Source organism: Podarcis cretensis (assembly GCF_951804945.1).
Source record: "Podarcis cretensis genome assembly, chromosome: 17".
Lineage (NCBI taxonomy): Eukaryota > Metazoa > Chordata > Lepidosauria > Squamata > Lacertidae > Podarcis > Podarcis cretensis.
Genome location: NC_137187.1, coordinates 28512517 through 28531150, shown reverse-complemented (window position 1 = coordinate 28531150; position 18634 = coordinate 28512517). Strand labels below are relative to the sequence as shown.

The window sequence follows — 18634 nt, the reverse complement described above, 5'->3', positions numbered from 1 at the left end:
CTGTCCCAGCTCCTGCCGACCTAGCAGTTTGAAAGCACGCCAGTGCAAGAAGATAAGTAAGTACTGCTGTGGCAGGAAAGTAAACGGTGTTTCCATGCGCTCTGGCACTCGTCATGGTGTCCCTTTGCTCCAGAAGCAGTTTAGTCATGCTGGGCACATGACCCAGAAAGCTGTCTGTGGCTGAGTGTCATACCCCATAGTTGAATTTAACTGGACTTAACCATCCAGGGGTCCTTTACCTTTATTTTACCTATATTAAATCAGCAATAATGCTCTCTGTTTTATTATTATTTCTTGTCTCTGTGTTTCTCTTGTTCTTGTTTCTCTTTCTCTCCTGTACTATTATTGGACTGTAGTGTGTTGTATTAGTGCAAGCACTCACTACTGTAAGCAGCAAAGCAGAACACAATGCAATTATTGTTGTTGTTACCATCATACCTTGGAGGTCAAACTGAATGTGTTCCGGAAGTCCGTTTGACTTCCAAAATGTTCAGAAACCAAAGCGCGGCTTCTGATTGGCTGCAGGAAGCTCCACATGTCTTTCTAATAATATTGCATCTCTAGTTGTTTAAAAAGCCTGTATGATTCCTGATTCCTCTAGCAGTTCCCTAAGGACTTATTTTAGTTAATCTTCTAAAAGAAGCATAAACTAAACTTGAATTGTTTTAATAGAAGTAACTTCAATTATTAAACTCATTTTAATCTTTATCCCATTCCTTTTCTTATAAGCTGCTTGAATGAACCTATATTCTAATGTGTTTTTCCCCATTTTCATGTCATATTTTTCAGTTTCCTTGCTATCCCTAACAGTAAAGTGGAGGAAAAAATGGAAATAATATTGCTCGGTAGTCGGTCCTTGGGACCTAGCCTCTGCTTATATCAAGAATGTCTACCTCATCCCCATAGAAGTGAGACAAAAGCCATGGGGAATTATTGTTAGACTACAGAATTTCAATCTTTCTACTTTTTTCATTCTACCTTTCCTCCCAGAGGAGTCCAAGACAGTAATCTGGTTTAATGCGGAATATAAAGTGGATGGGAAACTCTTGATTTGCTGTTGTTTAGTTTTACACAGAAATCCTTTGTTTTGAAGATCTTATAGACGCCGTTCCTGAGTGTGTGGGGACAGGCTGCAGTTGCTGTTGATAAAGGAAAGGCACACTGCACATGAGTTGGCCTTATTCTTAATTACTGGTACACGTATTCAAGGCTCATCTGTCTTACTGATAAAGCCAGTGATAGGGACTGTAATAGAGTTTTCTCAGCTCCCTTTGTCATGCAGCCTTGGAGTGACAAGGGCTGGGCAGAGTTAGAATCATAGAAGAGACCCACCAGGGTCATCTAGGGCAGGCTTTCTCAAACTCAGCCCTCCTGAGGGCCTACAACTCCCATCATCCCTAGCTAGCAGGACCAGTGGTCAGGGATGATGGGAACTGTAGTCTCAAAACATCTGGAGGGCTGAGTTTGAGGAAGCCTGATCTAGGGCAACCGATGTTGACATCTCCATCCCACCTTAAGGAACAGACATGGGATTGTTACATGTCACATGTCTGTTTACATTCCAGCACAGTATCCAGGGAACTTCCGTTGTGTATAGCTTTGCCTTTTAGCTGTTCTCTCTGAGACGACATGAGAGAGAGACGACATGTTTCTTTGTCTTGATTTATGATTAATAAATCTGTAGTTGTAGTATGCTTCCACCAGCCTCACGCCTATTCTGTGTGCGCAGTTCTATCTGCTAATAGTGTGCCCTGGCTTTGAAGCCCGGGTCCCTGATTTACATCAGAGCACAGGCCGATGGAAGGAGACGTCCGAGCTGGAGCTTGCCAGCTGGCCTCCCAGCCCTATGCATACTGACAACAAGGTTATGGGCGCAACACTGTAATCTTCTGTCCAACATAGACCTTGAGCCCATAACCCTGACTCTTGTGCTCTGTCGACTGAAGAGGTGTTCTACTCAGCAAAGACTAGGCATCACCCAGGACCAGTAAGAGGGCCAGAGCATGATGGCGCTTTCACCCAGTGGCATATTGCGAGTAAAACCGCTGCTGCTCCCAAGTCCCTCTGCCACCCAGAGCACCGAAGGAGAAGCAATCTGCAGCCAGGAGCTGGTGGCAGAGGGACTCAGGAGCTACGGCGGTTTCACTCGCAATATACCACCAGGCCCTCGTACCACTGAAGGCTGATGTGGCTTGTTCCTCCCTTGGCTGCCGGCGCTGGCTGGCAGCTCCTTTAAACTTCTCCCATTGGATAAGATCAAAGGAAGCCCAGACCTCACCTATGGAGCCAGTGGTAGTGGAACAGGGGGAGGGGCAGTCCATTGCACCTCTAGGGTGCCAGTGTGGTGTAGTGGTTAAGAGCGGTGAACTCGTAATCTGGTGAACCGGGTTCGCGTCTCCACTCCTCCACCTGCAGCTGCTGGGTGACCTTGGGCTAGTCACACTTCTCTGTAGTCTCTCAGCCTCACTCACCTCACAGAGTGTTTGTTTTGGGGGAGGAAGGGAAAGCAGAATGTTAGCCACTTTGAAACTCCTTAGGGTAGTGATAAAGCGGGATATCAAATCCAAACTCCTCCTCCTCTTCTTCTAGGGAAGCTTTTAATGTTTAATAGACTGTTGTATTTTAATATTCTGTTGGAAGCTGCCCAGAGTGGCTGGGGAAAAACAGCCTGATGGGAGGGTATAAATAATAAATTATTATTATTATTATTATTATTATTATTATTATTATTATTATTATTACCCCACCCAGCATGGAAGCTCAGTTGGGAACTTTGGGGCAATTGCTGTATTTAGCCCTAACCTACTTCCAGGATAGTGTGGAGATAGTACTGAGAGAGTTGAGGACCAGCTATGCCATCCTAAGTTTGTTTGAGGAAAGGCAGAGTATGAATGTGCAAACTGAACCATAAGTTACGAATCATAGAAGGCTTTGAGGACAAATGAGCAGCTGCCTTAAACAGAAACACCTTTTGATGAGACTTGAACCTTCAGAGCAGATTCTGCCACCTGATGTTTTGGATCACCATGAAGCTCTCATTCCAAACATCTGGAGGGCACCAGGTTGGGGGAGACTGATGTACTAGAATTAGGGGCAGGGCAGGGGACATAACCCCTTAGATATGAACAGGCTTCCCCTTGGATCTGACAGGAATGGTTTGCTCTCCCAAATAAATAGGAAGCATGTGCACTCTTAATATAGTAAAGGTAAAGGGACCCCTAACTATTAGGTCCAGTCGTGACTGACTCTGGGGTTGCGGCGCTCATCTTGCTTTATTGGCCGATGGAGCCGGCGTACAGCTTCCGGGTCATGTGGCCAGCATGACTAAGCTGCTTCTGGTGAACCAGAGCAGCACACGGAAACGTTTACCTTCCCGCTGGAGCGGTACCTATTTATCTACTTGCACTTTGACGTCCTTTCAAACTGCTAGGTTGGCAGGAGCAGGGACCGAGCAACGGGAGCTCACCCCGTCGCGGGGATTCGAACTGCTGACCTTCTGATCAGCAAGTCCTAGGCTCTGTGGTTTAACCCACAGCGCCACCCACGTCCCTCAGAATATAGTTACATGTGATAGTTGGAATGAAAACAAGAGCTCAGGAGCATTTATTTGAACCGTCTGTGGCTTCCAAACAACAAAAGTTGGTTTTGTCATTTGTTTGCAATGCTTGTAAATGTTTAACTTGCAGGCACTTTTCTTACTTTTTCTCCACCCCACCCTGTTTGGTTCGTGATAGTGAAAGGCTGACCTGTGAGAAACTGATCTTTGAAAAATAGCTGGCATATTGACTGAGCAAGCAACAATATCTGGTTATAATCGTGTGTCCCCCCCCCCACACACACACCACCTCTTTGCTGGTAACATGGGGGAAGTTTTACATTGCTTTTAGACCGTTGGTGGATACGTGTCTCAGTCGAGCTAGTTGGAAAATACTAACTTTGCATTAAGGTTTTTATTCCTTAAAGGGAAAGATGAATATGAAGTGATTTGTATAGATGTATTCAAACCTAAATACTGCTTGATGCAAAGGCTGGAATTTGCCAGCCACTGGTTCAATGCGACGTTCTCCTTATCCCATTCTTATCTGTGAGGGATGCATTGAAGTAATGTCTTGCAGGAGAGGTTTTGAACTTTTTCGAGTCCACCGCTCCCTTGACCAACTGCATTCTTTCAGCGGCACCCCTGTGGCAACCAGGGTTTTATGGAATAATCCCCAGATGTGTGTGCCCAGGAAAGAGAGCCCTTGGGATCTGACATGTGATTTGGGCTTAGATCTTGCTGCGGAGGTGAACTTTTATCTGAATTATATCACTTCAGAGAACATGCCACAGACTATAAGTTCCTCCAAATGAGGAAATATCCTGAATTTCAAAAAATAGGAATGCCAGCCTTCTCCCTGACCTGTTTCTTTTTCTTTTTCTTTTCTGAGTGCAGAGAATATTGTTATATGAAGGAATATTGACATGCACTCTCATGCACTCTAAAATGCTGCAACCCAAAGAAACCTTTGCCTGCTTCTATTAACTGTTCCTTGTGGGTCATCCAAAAGACAAGAATTGTTGGTTGATAGCAACTAAACGATTTCACCAGAACTTTTTGATATCCTAAAGGAGACTGTCAGCCAGTATTCTTTTTCACCTGCATCACAGATTGCTTTGTTTAGACTAGGGTTACCAGACATCCCCAGTTCCCGGGGACCGTCCCCGGATTTGCAAATCTGTCCCCGGACAAATTCCGTCCCTGGAAATTCCCCAGATTTGCAAATCTGTCCCTGGGAAACGTGGCGGTGGCAGCCTCAGCAGCCCGGAGCCAGCCTGGTAGCGTAGTTGGCTCTGGCTGGCTTCAGGAGCTGCTTGCTGCCACCGCCACTGCCGAGGGGGAACCGGGGATGTCCGGTGGTACAGATCTCCTGCCCCCTTCCCCCTTTGTTTTGGCTGATTGGGGGAGGCTCGGAAGTTGCAGGCGGGCGGCCGTTTCCCAGTTTTTAAAAAACTCTGTGCATTTATGTTTCACAAGGTGTGAAAGAAGGGCTTTGCATCTTGCCTGGAAGCAAAATCGCACGCCTTGCGCCCCTCTTGGGCAACAGCCACCCACCTGCCTCCCAAGCCTCCCCCGATCTGTCAGAACAAAGGGGGAAGGGGGCAGGAGATCAGGGAAGGCTCAGGAGTCATGGCCAGGCGGCGCACTGTTGCCCAGTTTTTTAAAAAACTGTGCATTTTATGTTTCACAGGGTGCGAAAGAAGGGCTTTCCATGTTGATACAATATGCATGTGTCCTTGGGCCCAGGGTGTTTTGCCTCACCATCCCCATTACTGATTCCCTGTTGCTACTCAGCTTCCAAAAAAAAAAAAAGAAAAAAAAAAAGAAGTCCCTGGATTCATTGAAAAAAATCTGCTAATCATAGTTTAGACAACTATATAGTTGGGGGTTGCCAGTGTGTGTGTGTGTGTGTGTGTATGTAAATCCTCCCTAGCTTGGTGGATACACTCTTACTTCTGTGCATAGCTGTCAACTTACAGACTGGAAAATAAGGGACCAGCAGTCTCAAAAATAAGGGACCAGCAGCCAAAATAAGGGATTTTCCAAGCACAGGTATGTTCAGCTTCTGAGCCCCTCCAAGCCAAAGGCAGAAAGCCCAGCCAGCAGCCAAACGAAGCCTCAAGCGGTGATTCCCACAGCACAGCAACCTGGCAAAGGGGATGCAGCAAGGAAAACCACCACTGGGAAGCGCTGAGCAAAGGCGAGTCCCTAGGCAACGCGGCCGATTTGATCGGCACAAGGCATGCAAGCTCCACCCCTCAGTCGTTCTTAGACTCCTTATTGGGTGAGCAATGCAGCCAAGCAACACAGTTGGAGCCTCCCTCCTCTCTGGCCGGCAGGGAGGGAGGGAGAGGAGCTGCTTCCTTTGAAACCTGGGAAATTTAAGGGACATCATCAATAAGGGACAGCAGCGGGACATGGTGCTGGGATAAGGGAGTTTCCCGCCAAATAAGGGACGGTTGACCGCTATGCTTCTGTAGTTCTAGTTAAATGTTTCTGTGTGCATGTGTGCCCGTGACAATTACTTGTGTTCCATTTCAGCATCAGTGATTGGTTTTATACCGGACTTCCTTCTGCAGTCGGAAGCTCCTTTGGCTATTGTGCGCATGAAATGATAGTGACAGGCGCTGATGCGTCAACCTTCCATCTATGGCACTTAAATAATCATGCCATCTTTGGCGATCAGGTTTCACAGGGGAAAGCTGTGGGGCAAATGCAAAACTGCTTGGGCCCACTTCCTGAGAGAAGTGGAACTGTGTACGAGCCCCCAGTTTGCACGTTCCACTAAGCCATGGTTTAGTATTGCAAGGAGGAGCCACGGCAAGCTCCTCACTTCCTCTGGTTTTGCCACCAAGAGATTGCAATCTTCCGCTTCCGCTTCCATTTTTAGATTGCATCTGAATCCCAAATAGACTCTTCTAATGATGGTTTGTGAAAACAAGGCAGCTTCACAGATTGATTCGAAGGTGAATTCCCCCCCCCCCATTAACCATAATTATGACTACAGTTTGTCGGGATTCGAACATCACAACCAACTGTGGTTAGTCTAAATTGGAAGTGAATGCCTTCAGACTTTTTGTGGTCTGTGCTATTCACTGCACTGCTCTGCTTTTCATGTATACAGTGGTACCTCAGGTTACATATGCTTCAGGTTACATACGCTTCAGGTTACAGACTTCGCTAACCCAGAAATAGTGCTTCAGGTTAAGAACTTTGCTTCAGGATGAGAACAGAAATCGTGCTCCGGCGGCGTGGCGGCAGCGGGAGGCCCCATTAGCTAAAGTGGTGCTTCAGGTTAAGAACAGTTTCAGGTTAAATACGGACCTCCGGAACAAATTAAGTACTTAATCTGAGGTACCACTATATCTGCTTCCCTGCCATCTGTTGGACAGTTGACGCTGATAAGTGCAAATTTTAAGCAAACCCTTGCACAAGGAGAAATGCATTAGTGTGTGGGGTTTTTACTGTCCAAAAATTGTTTGTGGATTGTCAGACCTTTCTTATTTTGGCTGCCTTTGTGAAAATAATGGAGGGATGTATAATATTTCAATGAACAGCCAAGCCTTTTGGCACCCACATAACATTTTTCTGGAATACCTGAAGCGTGGCCATCCAAAAAGTACTTTAAAAGGTTTTTCCAGTTCTTTTCTCCTCCTCCAGGAAAAAAAAAATCACTTTAATAATCATTTATGGCTCTGAAGTATGCTGTGTTCTGCCCCCTCCCCTTCTTCACTTCAATAAACGGCTATTTTCCCAGAGGATTAGCTAATACATACCATCTGTGTCAAGATGAGATTGTTTTGCCAAAATTTCTTTGGCACCTAGATAATTTGTTGTTTGGGTAGAGTCAGCTGTTTAATGAATTAGGTATTAAAAAGAATGAAAGAAACCGTTTAAGCTATTGGGCCTGCTCATTTTGCAATAAGATAACGAAGTTTAAGTATACCTATTTCATGAGGTGCCTTCACATAATCTGCCAACAAACCGTTTTCCTGCTGCTTGTCTGGCATCCAATTTCGACTTGCCTTAAACCATGTGAAAAAAAGATGTATCTGAACAAATACATCCTACAAATACAAATACCCGAAGGAGCGTCTCCACCCCCATCGTTCTGCCCGGACGCTGAGGTCCAGCGCCGAGGGCCTTCTGGCGGTTCCCTCATTGCGAGAAGCAAAGCTACAGGGAACCAGGCAGAGGGCCCTTTCAGTAGTGGCGCCCACCCTGTGGAACGCCATCCCATCAGATGTCAAAGCGATAAACAACTACCTGATATTCAGAAGACATCTTAAGGCAGCCCTGTTCAGGGAAGTTTTTAATGTGTGATATTTTAGTGTATTTTTGGTTTTTGTGGAAGCCGCCCAGAGTGGCTGGGGAAACCCAGCCAGATGGGCGGGGTACAAATAAATTATTATTATTATTATTATTATTATTATTATTATTATTATTATTTATTTATTATTAATGAATTCAGTATCCCATTCTCAATAGCAGTCCGTAAGCAACGTTGGATAATGTAATGCATCTAAATGTATTGGCTGGTACAATATCAAAATTACAGAATCACATTTCTTCCTTGAACATTAACTACCATTGTAGTACTACTTAGTGTTTTAGCACCACTAATAATACCTTTTCCCAGAGGTTTTAAAGCGTGTTAGTCTTGTGTTGGTACCCTTTTTCCTGTGAGTCAGGTGAGCAATAATTTCAAGAGCCTGCAGTGCCTCTAATCTTTATGGACATGTACACTGTATTATAAGGGACGCGGGTGGCGCTGTGGGTTAAACCACAGAGCCTAGGACTTGCTGATCAGAAGGTTGGTGGTTCCAATCCCTGAGACGGGGTGAGCTCCTGTTGCTTGGTCCCTACTCCTGCCAACCTAGCAGTTCGAAAGCACCTCAAAGTGCAAGTAGATAAATAGGTACTGCTCCGGTGGAAAGGTAAACGGCGTTTCCGTGTGCTGCTCTGGTTCGCCAGAAGCGGCTTAGTCCTGCTGGCCACATGACCCGGAAGCTGTATGCCGGCTCCCTCGGCCAATAAAGTGAGATGAGCACCGCAACCCCAGAGTCGGACATGACTGGACCTAATGGTCAGGGGTCCCTTTACCTTTACACTATATTATGTACCCAGTACTTTCTCAGTGTTTGAAATTAGCCAGGCCCAGGCTATTGGCCATTTGCGACTAAGGACTCAGGCACACTAGCAAAGAAAAAAATGCTTTACGTGCATTGTTATGCATTCTAATACTGTGACACCAGATGGCACTGTGGAGTTCCGTTTTTGCCTACCCGATTTCTCATAAAAAGTTTGCAACACATTTAACTGAAATGCTTCTTTGATGTGTCTAGATCCAGCCCAAATGAAGGTGCCAGACATCTCCACCATCTGGAGGTGCATGCCTGGGAATCATTGGTTCTTGAATGTCTTCACACACTTAATAACACATCCTGTAGAGTTCTGTCCATTATCTTTTACCTGCAGGACCGGATGAATTTCAGGAACCAAAATGCTGCATCTGTGCAGCCTGAGCAGGAGCAGTGAACAATGTTATAGCAAAATGTTGTTGCTTGTCTTTGCTTTCCCCACCCCAATGCCCTGCTCACAGTTGTGAAGAATAGCCCTACGTTATGAATGGCCCATGTCACCATTAAGAAAAAGAGGCAAGAATAGGTCAATACAGTGGTGCCTCGCAAGACGAAATTAATCCGTTCCGCGAGTCTCTTCGTCTTGCGTTTTTTTCGTCTTGCGAAGCAACCCTATTAGCGGCTTAGCGGATTAGCGCTATTAGCGGCTATTAGCGGCAAAGCGGCTAAGCGGCTATTAGCGGCTTAGCGGCTTAGAAAAAGGGGGGGGAGCGAAAAAAATTGCAAGACTCACAAGACGTTTTCGTCTTGCGAAGCAAGCCCATAGGGAAATTCGTCTTGCGAAGCGCCTTGAAAAACGGAAAACCCTTTCGTCTAGCGGGTTTTTCGTCTTGCGAGGCATTCGTCTTGCGGGGCACTACTGTATATATGTGGACTGTCCCTTGATCAAGTGACTTTTCTTCAAGTTCCGAAAGCTCTTTTTTTTTTTTTGGAAAAGTTTTTATTATTAAAATATTTCAGCATTAATACACACATATTGCAAATATACAAGCATACAAACATACATTTCATACAATCCTTAAAAATGTTCAAACATACCTACACTCAGTCCCACAGATAATTCCTTTTCCCGTCACCATCCACCACCCCTCACCCCACCTTTGTGTTAGACTTCCAATCTACTCAATTGCAATTTCTTTCCATTTCTATTGCTTTCTTTCACACACCTTTAACCTAATTTCATGCTTCTTTTTCTATTACACATTGTTATCCATCTTATTTCATATTTCAGTATTTAAAACGGAACTTGTTTATTCTAATAGGAGTTCTGATTTTTCAATATGGTTTTGCAAGAATCCTTTAAACGCCTTCCAGTCCCTGTCTATCTTCTCTTTTGAGATCCTTCCAATTTCTCCCATTGTTTTGGATATATTGTAATACTCCAATAATTTGGCAAGGCACTTGTTTTTGTTGGTATAATACCACTTTTCCATTTTTTCACAATCAATAGCCTTGCGGCTACTGTTGCGTATAAATATAATGTCTTGTCTTCTTCCTTTAGACTTCTGGGTACTATTCCCAATAGAAAACCTTCTGGTGCTTTCCTAAATGAATATCTGAACATTTTTTTCATTTCGTTATCTATTGTTTCCCAAAATTGTTTGATGTTTAAACAGTTCCACCATATAGGCATCATAGTACCTTTTCCAGTGTTCCGAAAGCTCTTAACCCAGCTCAAGATTGTCAGATGGTTAACTCAGAATCACTCAGTTCATCATTTGAAAAATAAGACACTGGAGCCATCTTGCCCTAAAATGGCAACTAGACATTCCATTTTGGCGATTGTAACCTTGGTTTAAGAAGCCATTTGGCACCTGGCTTATACAGTGGTACCTCAGTTTACGAACTTAATCCATTCCGGAAGTCTGTTCTTAAACCGAAACGGTACTTAAACCGAGGTGCGCTTTCCCTAATGAGGCCTCCCGCCGCCGGTGCCCTTCCACCATTCAGCTTCTGTTCGTAGACCGAGGTTCGCAAACCGGGACACTACTTCCAGTTTTGTGGAGTTCGTAAACTGAATAGTTCATAAACACGGCTGTTCTTAAACCGAGGTTTCACTGTAGATCTGAGTTCCTAACACTGTTCTGACTGATTCAGAGAGACATCCATTAGAGCAGTGTTTCCCAACCTTGTGCCTCCAGCTGTTTTTGAACTACAACTCCCATCATCCCTGACTAGCAAGACCAGTGGCAAGGGATGGTGGGAATTGTAGTCCAAAAACAGCTGGAGGCACAAGGTTGGGAAACACTGCATTAGAGGTCTGGATTTGCATCCATTCCAATGGATAAAGGAACGCATTTTCGCTTGCAAACAGTCCAAAAGTTTCCGCCCCACAAAAAGCTTTCTACCCCATCTTACGTATAGATTTTCAGTCAAATGCAACCAAAAAGGGGGCAAGGCTTTTGTCGAAATACGCTTGCTGGTTGCTTGAACCAGTTCTTACTAGCCATAAGTAAGCAAGCAATTAATTGTTTACAAGTGTGCTGGAAGCCGCCCCTGTGCAGGCGCAACTAATGATATTGGTGTGTGATTTCACAGTCTTGTCATGTTAATCTGTAATAATTCGATTTAATTCTGATTTAATTCAAGGACTCATCCAGGGCATAGCAAATAGCCTTTTACTTTGCTTGTTTATATGGTTCCATCAGTGTGCAAAGTCAGATTAGAGTACAAGAGGACAGCTCCCTGCACTGAGGAGCTTACAATTTCTTAAATTTGGTACGGGGATACAGTTACCTTTTTGAGTATATGAGACCAAGGAGGAAGAAATACAGTGGAACCTCGGGTTGCAAACGTGATCCGTGCAGGAGGTTACGTTCGCAACCCTCAGCACTGCGTCTGCGCATGTGTGTGATGCGATTCGGCGCTTCTGCGTATGTGCAAAGTGTGATTTATTGCTCATGCGCGAGCGGCGAAACCCGGAAGTAACCCATTCCGGTTCTTCCAGGTTCAGCGAGGTCCGTAACCCGAAAACGTACAACCAGCAGCGTTCACTATCTGAGGTATGACTGTAGCAGATCACCAGCCAAGTCTGTTAACTTTAAATTTGGGGAGCTGACCACAAAGTGATTGGCTTTTAAATACATCAATTGTACAGGATAATAATATTAAGCAAAAGATCTCAAGAGCTTTGAATGAACTTTGCAGGTTTATCTGTAAATGATTATAAAGTTTGGGAGTACTTTTTTATTATTAAAAAGAATACTGAATAACAAAAAGCTGATCAGTTAAAGATATCCAGTAGCCAGTGTTTTTCCATTGACTGAGTTCAAATATTTGGGTGAGCCCTCCCCTTTCTTGAATCAGGAGAGAGACGGAAGGAAGGAATCATGTTATGAAATGTTAACATTTCCCCGAATCGTTTAAAAACTAAGGAGCATTTTTCTCAGGCAGTTTGAATGGCTTCATATATAGAATTATTACGCAGATTGTAAAGACTCAAAATCTTTTTCTCTCTCTCTCTCTTCCCCCCCCAGTTTGCAAAGACCCACCGTACAAAGTTGAGGAATCTGGGTATGCTGGTTTCATTTTGCCAATAGAGGTTTACTTCAAGAACAAGGTGTGTAATACTGTTCTTTCAATTTCTCACCATATATCTAGATTTTTTTTCCTTTGAAAATAGCTAAAGAAACGTTGGTTTAAAGTATTCTTGCCAAAAAAAAATTGAAGTGCTCTTAGTTCTAGAAGGCATGAGAGTAGCTTAACTTTTGTGCATGGCTGGTTGATTAGGTGCTTGCCTTCTGTTTGATCACAGTTAATATCATTAAGCCAGTAATTATCATGTTTAGGTAGTTATTTCCATCTTTTAAATTTAATCATGAATTTCCCTGATAGCAAAGGGAGGAGCGAGGCCCCCTTGCCCCCCAGCTAGTGGAAGCTATGGGACTGTCCTATCTTCATATAATTTAGGAGCAAGCACCCCTTTCCTGCCCCGATAACTACAATCAAGTTCAGAGCTCACTTCTTACTGTGATATATGTGCTATTTGTGCTTTTTAAAACAACAACAACAACAACAACAACAACAACAACAACAACAACAACAACTTGTCATTGCTTAGACTTTTCCTGGGATATTAGAACGAAAGCAAAAGAAATATTCGGTCTCTTTCATCTGTGTAACTTTGTTCAATCTAAACAATTGGAAGTGTTAATATTTCACAACAACAGTTATCTAATTCGGGTGTTTGTAATTAGCGCAATTATCTCTTTTTTACAGTTGGAACTAATGCTTTAAGTATCTGACTGCTTAACCAGACAAAATGACCAACCCTGCTTCTTCAATACCTCTGTGCAACGCAAAAGCATACATCCTGTTAGAAATTTGATTTCCATTTTACTTGCTTTTTACAGTGCTGGGCATCTCTAAATTAGTTCACTTGGCTTTTGCATTTCCTTTACATAAAACGAAATTAAAGAATAGTGGGTTTGTAGGGTCAGAATGGTACTTATGAGATTTACAAGACCTGCTCGCATGTGTTTTCTCTCTGTCTGTGTTTTTTTTTTTTTTTTAAAAAAAGGATATTAGTTTGAAAGTGTTTGCTCAGGTAGCTATGCTGCATATAAGTTTAAGAATTCAGGAAGATGTAACATAGCTTAAAGAGAATGGAGGGTTTGAAGTTCTGCTACCACATGCAGAGAGAGTACATTTTAGCCTAGATTATTGCAGCCATTGGAAAACAATGAATGTTCGTGAATTAGCTATGCGACTAAAATGAACTGTTTTCTCTTTGTTAAGTTCTTCTTACTTGTCAAGATGATGATTATGATGATTGCATTAGGATTTGCAAACAAATCCCTGCCAGTAACTGGTGACTTTGACCAAGAACCGTAGCAGAATTCTCTTGGAATACACAAAGGCAGTTGTACACAAGTGCACAATTTCTTCACTAAATGTGGCGTTCAGTGTTTGTTCCAGGGCATTGTGGAAGTTTGGGCTTCATACAGAGTGGAAAAAATAATTACTTTCCCCCAAATCGAATTATTTCATTCTTATCTATAAAAGCATGGAGTCTTGTTCTTCCCTAAACGTCAAACTGATCTAGTCTGCTAATGGTTTTTCTTGATGTTATAGAACATTATTAGGGGTAGCTGTTTTCCAGCGTGTGTAGCTTTGCGTTCCGGGAAAAATCTGTCTTTCGTGAGTGAACTGTTGATTCCTCAAGATAACCCCCCATAGCTGTTGGACGGCAGTGTTATTTTGGTTGTGACACTGAACCTGACCTTGAAATGCTGTTCTTCTCTGAAGAACCTGCTTCGAAAGAAGTTATATGTGTCCTCAAATTTTGCTTGGAAAATGAGGTTTCCATTTGTGGATGTGTCTGTCAAAGCTTCCATTATTTGGCAACTTAAATTGTAAAAATCTAGGGCATAGAGGCAGGAAAGGCTCTGCATTTTTATCTTACCTGAGGAGCTATCCTTCCTTGTACAGCAATTGGCCTGCCCTGGCCTTCTAAGAAATTTTATACTATATTTACAACAGGGCAGTCATTTGATTCCTTTCCCTGATACTACAAATTGCAATGTGATGGCCTGGTGTGTGAGAAGTTGGTTGCTTTTGTTAGAAGAACTACTTAAATATGGGTCCTTCTTTAAATGCTTTACCTATCTTTGCTAAAGCTCGGGTACAACGAACCATTAAACTGTATATATTGTGTAGCATTGTTTTTTTCCATGAAGTAGAATGAACAAAAAATTTCCACAACATTCTCAGTGGATCGGAAATCATGTTTTAAGTCTAGTCACCTAAAACCATTACGTGGAGATCTGAGCTTGCCACTCACAGAGAGGAACAATGTTGTTTGAAATTGTTCACTGGTCATTATTGCAGCATCCTTTGCCTCCATCTTTTTTACTGTTGAGGAATGAAACATAACTTGATTTGGGGCTGCAAATTCTATGTAATTAGGGTTTTTTCCACATTTTCTGTATTCCCCTTCAGCAGAGATTCTAGGAGAATTAACATTTAGGATTGCACTTCACTAGTCAGTAATGCAGGATTTGGGCATAGATTCCAGACTTTGGGGAAGTCACTATATTTCAAAATATTATTATTATTATTTTTAAAAAAGGGAAGTCACTACATTTCAGCCTTGATTCCCTATTGTTGTTTTTTAAATGGAAGCACCAGCCTCCTGGTAATATTGGGTTTTTATTTTTATAATCTCATATATACCGTATTTTTCGCTCTATAAGACGCACCAGACCACAAGACGCACCTAGTTTTTGGAGGAGGAAAACCAGAAAAAAAATATTCTGAATCTCAGAAGCCAGAACAGCAAGAGGGATCGCTGCGCAGTGAAAGCAGCAATCCCTCTTGCTGTTCTGGCTTCTGGGATAGCTGCGCAGCCTGCATTCACTCCATAAGACGCACACACATTTCCCCTTACTTTTTAGGAGGGATAAAGTGAGTCTTATAGAGCAAAAAATACGGTACTTATTTCTCCCCCCCCCCCAGCTTCAATTTTGTCCTTTTCTTTAATCAAAGACTTTAAGCAGTTAATGTGGTTAAATGCTGACAGAAAATGCATGTGTTGCTAAGTAAAAAAGAGAAATTGCAGCTTTTATATCGTCGTTAGGGATTCTTGATTGATCTTAATAATTGCAGTGAGTCTTAGGAAAGAAGATGAGAGCAAAGTTATATCCTCATCTCCAGATACACCAGGCCTTTTTAACACTATATACTTTTTAACACTTTGAAATGTTCTTGGAACACTATAGAGGATCAGTATCAACTTGGCAGCAGTGTGCTTCTAGTTGCATTTGGAACAATCTGTGGCCTCTGAACATTTGCCAAGGGCATCCCTGACAGTTTGTTAAAATAATGAACCCCTGGGGTTAAAAAATAGTACTTAGAACATACTGTATGAATAACTGACAATAACTTAGCATAAACTTAAACTCATTTTGGGGGGAGAAATGATTTGTGAATTGGGCACTGACATGTCTACCCATCTGATTTGGAAGCCAGTTCCTAAATTCTAGATGAATGCTACAGAAACAGTAGTTTGGTTTAATAAACTTTTATTTCCTTGTTGGAGAATAACTTGATGCTAAGTTTGGGGTGAGAGGAGCTTAGTTTAGGATGAAGAAGAGTTACTCCAGGATAGACTTTTCAGCCATGAAACTTCTGTTTATTTTACCCACTTTGAAGAGAACAGCTCTGGGGGAACTTTTTCCTGGAAGTCATTCTCAAGCGATGACTCAAGCTGGAAGCCCTAGGCCTTGTAAGCATCAGTTTTAAAGATTCCACTTAAGGTAATCTTTAGATCTTAATGAATGTAATGTTGCATTTCACGACAGATGAAGAAATGAATCAGCGGTAACAACTGGCGTAAAAGCAAGCACGTCGTGTGGTGTCCATTTTGTTTGTCTATAGTTGACTGTTTTCTAACCCGTAGGAAGAACCGAAGAAAGTCCGCTTTGACTATGACCTATTCCTTCATTTGGAAGGCCACCCACCTGTAAATCATCTTCGCTGCGAAAAGCTCACATTCAATAACCCAACGGAAGAGTTCAGAAGAAAGTTGCTGAAAGCAGGAGGGGTAAGTCTCGTCTGTATGTCCAGAAACCGTATGAAGGAGACTGTATGCACAATCCTTGGTAGTCTTGGCATTGCAGATTTTGATTTCTCACCCCCAGCCCAGAATGCTTTTGAGTGGCAAAGACATGTTTTTTGCACCAGTGACCTGAACCCCGCAAAAATAAGTACGGAATGTGCAACATTCAGCCCCGCAGACAGTCACAAGATCAAACTACTACTTACGGGCCTATCAGCTTGAAGCTAATGTAGAACCAATTCATGCATTTCATATCCATAAAGTAAGACAGTAATTCTGAAAATGCTTGGCCAGTTTAAGATCCAAAATCAGTGAGACTGTGTTTACACTGTTGCAGACAGGACTGCACTGTTCCTACAAGATCCTGTTCAGTTTGCGGCTGATTCCAGATTGAGCTTTGTCGCCAGAAGCCCAAGATTGGTAAAAAGCCTTCTATTAGCTGTGGCCTTTTCTAGACTTGCCACAGTCACCCTTACTTTGGTAACATCCAGAGGTTGATTTCTGTAATGCCCAGAAACTCCAGTTTCTTTTTTTTAAAAAAAAAGGCTGCTAGGTTCTCTGAGAAGTCAGTAACCAGAGACAGGATGTAGGAAGCATATTAAAAAAGGTAAAGGCACCCCTGATCATTAGGTCCAGTCGTGGCCGACTCTGGGGTTGTGGCACTCATCTGGCTTTACTGGCCGAGGGAGCCGGTGTACAGCTTCCGGGTCATGTGGCCAGCATGACCAAGCCGCTTCTGGCGAATCAGAGCAGTGCACGGAAACGCCGTTTACCTTCCCGCTGGAGCGGTACCTATTTATCTACTTGCACTTTGATGTGCCTTCGAACTGCTAGGTTGGCAGGAGCAGGGACTGAAGAACAGGAGCTCACCTCGAACCGCCGACCTTCTGATCGGCAAGTCCTAGGCTCTCTGTGGTTTAACCCACAGCGCCACCCGCGTCCCAGGAAGCATATTATTCAGTGCTTAAATGGACTGGGCTGGTTGCGGGTCTGTTTCCGAGTACATTTCAAAGTGTTTTTCTTTTTACAACCCTACATAGCACCTGAAAGCATTCTCTTTCCACATCAGCCTGTGTCGTGGGTTAAGAACATTGGTGGTGTGTTTTCTTATCCAGAACAAGGTCGGTGGCTACTGGGAAAGGAGCTCTCTCAGGTGCCCCCACTTGTAGAGCTATTTCATAATTTAGCTTCTTGTAGAACCAAAAATTATGAAAATGGCTTCACGTTTATTTCTTTTACTTCCAGCAAGTAGCAGGATTTCTTGCCCCAGGAGAGTAAAATTTGCTGTTTTTTGTTTTTGCTTGCATTTTCAAACTTACTGAAAGAAAGTTAAATTGACTATCGTTATACATTTAATTTACACAAAGCGCAAAAGGATTAGTTCCTTAGATGTTAGGATTTTTTTTGCTCCCCCCTAACATGGCCAGCATAGCAGAACCACAACTCTGGAATCTAGATTTCATATATTATTGGAGTGCATAGATGCTCAGTACTTAAATCTAGTTTCCAGCAGTAGGCTAGGTGATAAGTTCATGACCTAGATTCCTCCAGGAATACTTGAGGTGCAAAAAGTTCCCAGCTGCGGCATCACCGTAGCTATCTATTCCACTGTCATTTTACTGGACTGCTTATTAGCCAGCTTAATGACTAAAACGGGCAACAGAAATCGAATGAACTGCAATCTCGAATCAGCCCTAAAGCCTGAACAGTAGTAGTTGCTACTTATAACCTTGCTAGCACCTTGTGTAGTATTGAGAGAAGGTGTTAGGGCAGGGGTCTGCAACCTGCGGCTCTGGAGCCGCATGTGGCTCTTTTACACCTTTGCTGAGGCTCCGGGGTGGATACTAGCAAGGGGAGGAGGCGCATTGTGCGCCCCGACACTCCCCACTGTGGCGGGTGCTGTACTGGCTGTGACGTCGCATGGGGGCGGTGCTTGCGTTAGTCACGCACCATCCCAACGTCACCTTCCCGCCCGCCCGCTACATTGTAAGGGGCATGTAAGCTGGTCACTGCATTGAAAGGGGGCATGTACACTGGTCACTGTTTTGAAGGGGAGTGAAGAACACACACACACAAAAAGGTAACTTGTTAATTTGACGTTTATTTCTATGAGGAGGAGTAATTCTGAGGGGTCAAACAAAGAAATAATAAAAAAGGTGACAAAAAAGTTATTTTTATAATGACGAGTTTTGTGGCTCCCAGTTTTTTTTCCTTCGGAAACGGGTCCAAGTGGCTCTTTTTGTCTTAAAGGTTGCAGACCCCTATGCTAGGGAGAAGGAGCAGGCTGATTTTTTAGCTAGAAAACATCATCAAGCATTTTCTCTTTTTGCATGACTATAGGGAAGCAAGCTGGAAGAGGCATCTCAAAGCCAAATGGCTAGAATTAGTATGTGTTCC

General features: G+C 43.2%; 1 protein-coding gene across 7 annotated transcripts in view; it reads left to right on the top strand.

Moving 5' to 3' along the window:
* MLLT3 (MLLT3 super elongation complex subunit) overlaps positions 1-18634 on the top strand; it is a 146398-nt gene that overhangs the window by 80060 nt on the left and 47704 nt on the right. For all 7 annotated transcript variants that reach the window (XM_079959448.1, XM_079959446.1, XM_079959447.1 and 4 more), the window contains 2 exons: positions 12156-12238; positions 16079-16222. In XM_079959448.1, the coding sequence (XP_079815574.1) occupies positions 12156-12238; positions 16079-16222 (227 nt within the window). The remainder of the gene's footprint in view (positions 1-12155; positions 12239-16078; positions 16223-18634) is intronic.